This window comes from Pavona decussata, unplaced genomic scaffold, assembly GCF_977016875.1.
Source record: "Pavona decussata unplaced genomic scaffold, jaPavDecu1.1 SCAFFOLD_175, whole genome shotgun sequence".
Classification (NCBI taxonomy): Eukaryota; Metazoa; Cnidaria; class Anthozoa; order Scleractinia; family Agariciidae; genus Pavona; species Pavona decussata.
In genome coordinates this window covers 3,032,313-3,042,194 of record NW_028145586.1, presented here as the reverse complement: position 1 = coordinate 3,042,194, position 9,882 = coordinate 3,032,313, and the positions used below count along the sequence as shown (strand labels likewise).

The 9,882-nt window shown below is 39.6% G+C and overlaps 1 protein-coding gene across 4 annotated transcripts in view; it reads left to right on the top strand.

The window, feature by feature from the left end:
- LOC146463682 (uncharacterized) overlaps nucleotides 1–9,882 on the top strand; it is a 125,475-nt gene that overhangs the window by 56,540 nt on the left and 59,053 nt on the right. The window contains exons 1-2 of one of the 4 annotated variants that reach the window (XM_085084237.1): nucleotides 4,630–4,920; nucleotides 8,899–9,187. The exons of 2 other annotated variants lie outside the window; for them this stretch is intronic. In XM_085084237.1, the coding sequence (XP_084940363.1) occupies nucleotides 8,916–9,187 (272 nt within the window). In that variant the 5' untranslated portion in view covers nucleotides 4,630–4,920; nucleotides 8,899–8,915. Of the gene's footprint in view, nucleotides 1–4,629; nucleotides 4,921–5,710; nucleotides 5,848–8,898; nucleotides 9,188–9,882 lie in introns of those variants that run through there. One more of the 4 variants, XM_085084236.1, reaches the window with a different exon arrangement.

Genomic DNA, 9,882 nt, shown 5'->3' with positions numbered 1-9,882 from the left:
TTATGGAAAAGGCTAAAACACGCGAGGGATCGGAGTCACGCAGGCTTGACAATCTTTATTTACTCAGCAACAAAGTTGTAGAGACAACTTGGAAACGGGGGCTGGGGTTGGACAAAAAATCCTACAGAACTGCGACAATTCTCCCTTGAAGTTACGCGCAGCTCAAATGGACAGTCCGACAAAAGAGTCCCTTTTGTAGTTATGAGCGACAACGCTAATTACGATTACACGCATCAAAACGAATTACCACAAGCGCGTGACAGAAACGGATCGCTTAAGTAACACAATACGCGTTTTATGATGTAGAAATGCAGCTTGAAATAATTGCACACAGGAGTCGTTACAGAGTCCACTGTGGGAATAGTTTTCTGTGCTGAGTGTGCGATATATTCGGTAACCTAGGGGCAGTTATTCGGGGCGTGACCAAGTAAAAGCCCCTCCGTTTCCGTTACCACTCAGGCAGTACAGATCAGCAACACTTTTCACAAACACGTGACCAGCTGCATACATATCTGGCGCTTAAAAATATTTGGTTTCTGGCAAACCTTTGTTTGTAGCCAGGCATTGTTAAAAATCAAAAGGGTTAAAAGTTGACACTGGGTTTCAAAACTATGTCGAGACGTTTTAGTTGCTGCCGCAACCTTCTTCAGCCAAGAACGGAAATGACAAACGGCATCCCTGTTGTTATATGAATAAATAAATGACATTATCGACCGATCAGCTATGGAAACAATTTCTTGAAGCGGGGCATTCCGTCCGAGATACAAACGCAATGTAAACATATCGTTCCGAAACAATTATACTGAAAAACCTCAAGAATTTTACATACTCTCCAGTCAAGAATTTTAACCCCCCGCCATGTAGCTCAGGGCTGAGTTGCTCGAAGCAAGGTTAGCGCTAACCATTGGTTAAGAGGTATTAAAACGTATAGGTTGTCATGGCATTTAACCTGGGTTAGCGTTAACCATGCTTCGAGCAACTGGGCCCAGAACGTCAATTTCACATTCATTGTATATTTTTAATTTTATTCATATAACACCAAGGGCGCCGTTGGTTATTTACATTCTTCAAAATTCAGTGCAACTTGACCCACTTCAAACGTTAAACTTGCGTTAAACGATCTTAAACGTCGGAATAAAAGGCTTCAGTTTACAAACGAAGCGCAGAATGTGTTTAAGTACATTCGGGTTGCTGTGTTATAGCATACTTCCTCACAGAAGTTTGTTTATTTAGTGGGGCTGGATCAATAAATCACTTTCTCACGTGTAGAGTGCGAATAAACGAGGTTCGACTCAACAAGATTTCGAAGTCGAATTGTTTATTTCTAAATTCAAGATAAAAACCAGCTGCGTTTGTTATTAATAAAAAAAAAGCTTTGAAAGTTTCACTTTCGTTTTCACTTTCCAAGCCGTTCTTAAGTCCACTTCCGCCTGGCGGGAAAACTTGCCACCAGTGACTCGAATCACCCGTTGCTATGCTACAGAAAAATAATGAACTATTGAAATAACCAAGATGAGTGAATAACGTCCTAAGTTATATTCTATTGTTTCCCCTTATGTCTCCACGCGGCTGGCGAGTTTCGTGTGCATAAGCTAAAGTTTTATTCCTGAGAAAAATGGGCATTAGAAAGAATATAGTAATTCACGGAGCTTCTGGAAGTTAGCCTCTTCGCAGACATATCCTGTTTCCCGTCAAAGGACCTCAAAGGAAATAGGAGGCTTTGAAGTTTTGTCATGCACGCATACATTTAGGGCACGTGCACAGAGCATGATGACACTGTGTGTACACTCGATTGCAAAAACGTTGACACCTAAAAAAGCATAAACCGTGAACGATCAGACCCAACGGATTTGTGGGTAGTGTTTAATTTACCATTCTCATTCTTTGCAATAAATAACACAGTGCTGACTTAATTCTTCCGAATAATTTTCTACCAAACATTGCTTAAGTTCATTGCCTGTTTTGAACTTACGCAAATCGCGAATTGTATATCACTCAAATTGGCCCTTGTTGGCCAACTAAGACACTTTAAGGAAAGCTTGGACAGTTTCCATCTTTCACCACATGCAACTAATTTTGGTCATCAACCGTCGCACGAGAATAGAACATGATAGAATATAATGCAAATAAATTAAGTACACTTATACCCATAAAGCCACTGGGTCTCATCGTTCACGGTTTATGCTTTTTAGGTGTCAACGTGTTTGCAATCGAGTGTATGGCTTGCTGTGTCACGATACACCTCAGTTTTAACGATCACGTGACTTTCATCAAGACAAGACCCTAATTTAGAGGAATTTGACAATTTTTTCTCCATTACCTGTGCCGCCGAGCTTCGTTGGTCGCCTTCTTAGTTAACAGGATCAATTACTAGCCACCGTTCGGAGAGCTAATGCTAATTTTCAATCAAAGCGGGAGCGAATGCCTTATTGCTCCAGATCAAAGGTAAGATGAGTGGTAACGCTTCAGGACGTTTTGAGCAAAACAGTGTATAAATTTCCAATTGAGCTTACGTTTCATCTGTACATTTTCAGAGCTTGAGGTTTGTCTCGATCCGAGTGATCACTGAGAGCGACGCAGTTTCTTTCCTCGTTAATTACTGAGGTAAGGCGACAGCTTTAAGGGAGCTAATTTCTCCAAGTGAATTCCATTGGGGGTTGTATTTCATTTATTCGTGGCTTACCCGATCGATCCTGGACGAAGCTTCTGTTTACTGCTTTTAATACAATACAGATACAATTTGAAACTCCGACGTTAGCACCGGTTCGACTACATGTGCAATTTGATCTAAATACTTTTGTTGATCAGAGAGTTACGATAGCGTGAGAGACTTGATCCACTTCCGCTTTCAGTTTTGATACATTTTACTTCCATGCATGCGGAAAGCTAACTACTACATACACACTTGACTACGATGAGGAGTGAAGTTCTGGCGAGGGACAATTCCTTGAAATAACTCATTCTGTCAGGTCTCCGCTCTAATCGTTGTTTCTCGCGTGCTGTTTTCGCGTTTGCTTGCATGCTTCCTTGATAACTGGGCGGTCAAGAACGGATCATACAAGAAGCCTGTACTGCACTATTCCTTTTTAGACTAGCCAAAGTTATCTAGTCGAACACATTTACAGTGTACACGCCGTGCGAAATTCGCAGCATAAGGGCCCGGCATAGGACGAGACAGGTAGCAAGTTTGCTACACTCACAAGTGCTATCGCTAATCCTGCTAATATGTCCTCTTGTTTACTCGGCTCTTCATGCAGCATTATATTTATTTTAACCTCTATCTGTCAAGACTGCTAAGAGACCAATTAATTGAACAGCGACTGACAGTGACTTCCGGCTAGTTTGAGTGGCCAAATTTTAGGGATTTTCCCATTTGACTGAGGACCAATCGAATAAAAGAACAAAGTAATAATATATGAATGAGATTATACACGGACATGTGACTTTATGATAATAGTTTAAGAGGCCAAATTCTCTGAATTTTCCCATTTACCTTGTGTGATAGCCGTCGTATCATGAACTTCGCTAACCGCCTTCTGTACTTTTTACGGACAAGCTTCGATTATTGAGAAAAGAACCATTTTAAGGCAAGGTATGTTTACATTTTAGAATGTTTTATGAGTTTCTAAACTGGCGAAATCTATACACATTTCACTGACATTTTCAACGGCTTTCGCTCTGTTTCGAGCAATGACAGCTGAAGAACGGCCAAATCACTTTCCTTCTTTTTTCAAAAGGATAGATCTGATACATTGTTCCTTAGGATTTCCGAACATATTTTGAATTGTTAAATGTTCCAGTGGAACGGGGAAATAAGCGCCTAAGTTATATTCGATATTCTCCGTTGTTGCGTTTGTTCGGGGCAGACGAGTTTCCTGCAGGTTGCCGTGTATTTTCTTAGTCAATCGGTTCCAGCCAGCCGAAAAAACACCGGCATTATTATAGAGGTCGTATGTGTCGTCAAAAATACTCATAAAAATTGTTGTAAGTGTATCCCCGGCTTTCAGTTCTAAGGATGAGGGGGAGGGTAAGTGTGCGTGAATCCGTATGTGAGGCGCATCGAAGAGTGAAGTTCTGACGAGGGACAATCCCTTAAAATAACTGTCAGGTCTCCGTTCTATTAGGAGTATCAAATCGTTGTTATTCGCGTGCCGTTTTCGTCCCGTTTGCTCGCGTGCTATCTTGATATCTGGGCGGTTAAGAACGGATCGTAAAAGAAGTCGTTTTAATACGCTATTCTTTGAAGCCTGTTCTGCACTATTCCTTTTTAAACTAGCCAAAGTTATCTAGTCGAACACATTTACAGTGTATACGCCGTGCGAAATTGGCAGCATAAGGCAAAGAACGACCTGAGACAAGTACCAATTATGCTAATGAACGGAGAAAGGAAAGTTCCTTGGAGATGCGTGACACTTGAAAATGTTTTCGGATTGGATTGATATAAAAATAATTATCAAAAAGTGTCAAAAATGGTTTGAAAGAAACACAGACGTTTCGGGTATATATCCTTCTTCAGTGTGGAGAAAACCGTTGAAATACGCTCAATTATGCTACACACACAAACGTTTTAAAATACAGGCGCTAATCTGCCCCCTTGTTTACTCGGCTCTCCACGCTTCCCTGGCAATGAATAAGTTCAATTATGCACGAACATGTGACTTCCGATTAGTTTGAAAGGCCAAATTCTGGGAATTTTCCCATTTGACTGAGGACCAATCGAATAAAAGAACAGAGTAATAATATATGAATGAGGTTATGCACGGACATGTGACTTTATGATAATAGTTTAAGAGGCCAAATTCTGTGAATTTTCCCATTTACCTTGTGTGATAGCCGTCGTATCATGAACTTCGCTTACCGCCTTCTGTACTTTTTACGGACAAGCTTCGATTATTGAGAAAAGAACCATTTCAAGGCAAGGTATGTTTACAGTTTAGAATGTGTGTACTTTAGAATGTTTTATGAGTTCGTAAACTGATGAAATCTACGCGCTTATTTTTTGACTTTCGCTAGTCACTTGCTAGGCGTACACATTTCACTGACATTTTCAATGGCTTTCGCTGTTTCGAGCAATGACAGCTGAAGAACGGATAAATCACTTTCCTTCCCGCTTTTTTCCAAAGAATAGACATGATAGTGTTCCTTAGGATTTCCGAACATATTTTGAATCGTCCAATGTTCCAGTGGAACGGGGAAATAAGCACATATTCGATACCCTCAGTTGTCGATGTCGCGTTTGATAGAGGCAGACGAGTTTCCTGCACGTTGGCGTGTATTTTCTTAGGTTTCTTAGTCGGTTCCAGCCAGCCGAAAAAACACCGGCATTATTCGAGAGGTCAAACGTGTCGCCTAAAATCTTCATAAAAAATTGTTGTATCCCCAGCTTTCAGTTCTAAGGATGAGGGGGAGGGTAAGTAGGGTGTGTGAATCCGCGTATGTGTCGCATCGACTCGAACTGAATTATGAGCAAAATCCGAAATCCTGTTAAAAAAAGGAAAAAAACGGCAAAAAAAAAATCCACAATCCACTGCATTTGTGGGATTCACGAATTGGTGGCAATTATTCATTGAATCCGTAATCCTATAGATTTTTTTAGCTAAACGGGTCACTCACTGGGCCCTCTCAAGAATTGTACAAGCATCCACGCGATCACGCGCGAGATACCAGACGCAGAAGTCATGAAAACGAGTCTGCGATACGACTTGTTCAAACGTTTCAGAGCGCTACGTTTGGGCTTCGTTTGATATGGCGAAAATTCTTCCTCAAAACTTGATTTCTTCAATGAAAAAATCTTCGAAAATGCATCGTAAATACAAAAGAATGAAAAGGTGGCTCCACAGCGGAAAGGTGAGGAAGGTTTTTGCAAAATAGGAGCAAATGAGTAGACAGTGAAGTGAACTTGAATCATTTGACGGATGAACTGGAGTTTAAAAGCTTAAGAATGTTTTTCTTGAAGTTTTTTTTTTATTCAAAACAAAACTTTATATATGATCGTTTATACAGATCGTTACACAATTTGTATACCTGCCAACTAATATTCTGAGTCAAATGTGTGAGATTTTTGTCTTGTCATGACCGCGATTTCCGAAAACGTCCGAGCCACTTCCGAAGATTTCCAACGATTTTCCGAAGACTCACGAATGCTGCCGAAAATGTCCGAAGATATTCCGACGACCTTCAAACATGTTAATACCATTCAAACGGATTGTAGACATTTGAAAGCTTTTGTGATTGTTATAAAGAGCAAAGAAACAATACATAACAAATCTGAAATGAAATGGAAGTATTTCCTCGCGAAGCGAGGTTAATAAATTTGTCGGGCCGAGCCGGCCCGAGCGGAGCTAAGCCGCGCGAATTCGAGCGAAAAATATATTTATATATATATATATGTTGATATATGTTTATATCTTTGAAGGTGTCCGCACAATGACGTCAGACTGTCTGGTGTTGTCTGGAGCAAAATTTGCATACATCGAAAAAAATATGCGTGCATGATCAAATTTCAACTGCAATGTTCATCAATATTCACTGGATACAGAACTATCTCTCCAGAATCTTTTCCCTTTCTTTTAGAAATCTTTTTTTGTGAAATAGTGCATTAAAGAAATTACACGCTTTGTGGCCGCGGTAAATAATTTTCCGTGGGAAATAAATTCATCGAACACGACAGCGCTGCACGCCCGTTGTACATTACGTCGCGACAGAAATAGATTTTCAACCGCAAACTAGCCCGTGGAACTACGAAAACACTATGCTCATAAAAAAAAATCTTATGTGCCTTTTAATCTCCTCGTTTGATGCTACAATACGTGTAAAGAGGGCTTTCCACCCGGCCCCAGCTTCGCGAGGTTTTGCGAGTCACGTATTTCTAGTTTTAGAATAGCTTGTCCCTATTTGTGAGTCAGGCGTGAGAAATTATGCTCGATCTGTGAGATCGATGTGTGAGAGTTGGCACTGGTATACATTTGTGAGGGTTTTTCGTTGGTATAGTGGGCAATCAAAGATTACAAAAAATTGCATGTCATTTGACAAACTATAAACATCTTTGTAACTTGGTTGTTGGTCAACACTTTGAAGAAAGTTCTGATGTCATTGTGGTTACCATGGCAACAGGTCAGCTCTACAAAAAAAACCTCTCTTTCAGTTTTTGTAAAATACCTCAAAGACTAAAGCAGCATTTACACGAATGCAGGTTAAAATCGTCACGGGTTCATGCCCTTGAAACCGCATCAAAAACAATACGGTTTCAAAGCATTTACACGGTGCCAATCTCACCGTTTTCAAGTGCTGACGTTATGCCGATCTCATTCCCAGGCACTCATTGAGAAAATTATTGTGAAATTTTGCACCAAAATAGTAACCATATTCAAATCGATGCGGTTTTGCCGTTTACCGGACAGATGAAACGGTATCAAATTTTGAAAATGCTTCACTTTTGTCAGTGTTTTCGAATCAACTCGGTTTCGGTAATGGTCACGACCGGCGTTGTGTAAACGGAAGGTGTAACCGCATCGCAAATGAAACTGTGTGTGGGTTACACGCCAGAAAGCCTTTCGAGCCTTGTTAAGCTTTACCCGGTAGCAGATTCACTGCTGAGCTGATGGGTGTGAGGAACAGAGACCTCTGCCCTGGGTCGAAACGGACTGTGTTGAGCATGCACTTTGGTTGCCTAGTGACCAAACTGTCACGTGATGCCATGTTACTATCCAGGCACAAGGAAAATAGACCTCTGCCCTGGGCCGAAACGAACTTTGATTCCACTGCTGTCCATAGTCGTGGACAATGCTTACAAAACGCATACTCTCTGTATTGTTTGCTGACTGTAACTTGAGCCCACTGCCTCAAGCATTTGTTCACAGTTACTCCGCTGTCATGATAGTTAGCCCACATAGCGCTAAAAGCATCATGTGATGGTTCGGTCTGTTGCGCATGCTCAACACAATCCATTTCGACCCAGGGCAGAGGTCTCTTTTCCTCACGCCTGTCAGTTAAGCGAATGCAACGGAAAAGAAAGAAAAAGAAAGAAAACTCTGCTACCAGGGAATTGAAATCAAAGAATGGGGCAGGAAATCTCAGAGTTCATTTGCGTAGTCTTGTAGGAATTCAGTATAGGTATGTTGAGTATAACTTCAGATGCTGTCAAAATAAATGCAAATAAGTATATTTGTACTAGAACTGCAGAAACCTCATCAAAAATTCTTAGACAAGGTTGTTTTTCAAAAAGCAATCACAGGGAATTTGAATCCTTGTCTTGTATAACTGTCCATGACCCTCAATCTGTAGAATCATATAAGAAAGATGATCATTTAGTTATAGGTACGTAGATTACACTGTTTAATCTAACCCTAGCCTGAAACTCAGATGTATTGTTTGTAGCCAACATTTAATAAGTGTCTAGTTCCACATGCATTCTTTATTGTATAGCTGTCGGAAGTGGTATTAATAATTACATTTGAGTGATTTTGACTAATCTTGAAGTTCCATTTGATTGATTTTAATGAGAGTTCAGTTTCCAAAGTCCAGGTTATGGGTTAAATTTCTATTTAAAGAAAATGCTATTGACAAAATAATAACCTGAATATTTAAGCGATAATGATGATATTGAAGCCATTCATTTATTTTATGCTGTCTGAGTGTTTTAAAGTTGTTAATCATGATGCTACATACATTAGTTGATGGCCACTAATGATGATTTACTTTCTTACATGTTAATGAATCCTTAAATGGATATACATTATTAGTTCAATCATCACATTTTACCTTCCCTTCTGCAAAGCAATGCAGAACATCTCCAAGGAAATGATTTAACACCCACGGTTTCCCTCCCTTGATTAACTCATCACACTATTGAATGTTTAATAATCGTCTTTTATTTCTGCAATTATCTACTACTGACAGCATTCGTGGAACAGTTTATGATGGACAACTTTAGTCAGCCAACTTTTGTGGACAACTGCAAGAAAGCAAAAGCCCCCACTGGAAAAAGTGTTGTGGTTTTAAAAAGCAGTGATGTCTCAATTGGTAGGAGTAGTGGAGCTGTATTCATGCCAAATACAATTGAAATGGCACAACTGAAGAAACCAGAAAAGGGACAATTTAAAACAGGTGTACAGTTTTCTAAGAGCATGACAGAAATGGATGTTAGAAGGATGTTAGTGGAGATATTTCCCTTTCTTGAACATCAAAGGTGAATTGTTTTTAATTAATTAGTGTCAGTCAGCACAGGTCACCAAAGCGTAATATAAGTGTTTGTAAGGCATTAAAATTTGAGCCAAAATTAAACAATATTCCGTAAAAAAAACCCACAAAAAATTAATTACAAGAAAATCAACAAAAGCTTACCTGGTGTGTTTTGCTTTGTTTTCATGGCTTCTTAGAGCTTCCAAACACCATTTTGAGCCATTTACCTCTCAGCAGCTGGTGCTCGTACAGCACTGTATATGTTAACGAAAAGGTTGGAAAACTTGACGTCCATTTTGAAATTTTACCCATCATTTGAGGAGAGCACTTCAAAAACCTCGCTAAAATTCACTTGAAACTCAAGGACATGATTACACGTACAGCTGTACCTTCCTCACCATATCCCTAATGCACTGTAAATGGATAGTGGTGATCCATAAAATTAAATAAAAAATGCATTATTGACAGTGCAGTGATAATGCAGGGCATGAAATGTTTTCCCAGGTGGAAATCTTATTAAGATCTTAGTAAGATCTTATTAAGTTTCTTATCAAGATTCTTATTAAGAATCTTATTTAAGAATCTTACAAGAATCTTACAAGATCTTGTCACAAGATTCTTACAAGATCTTACAAGATTCTTACAAGATCTTGTAAGATCTTATAAGATTCTAACAAGATCTTAAAACATTCTTACTTAGAT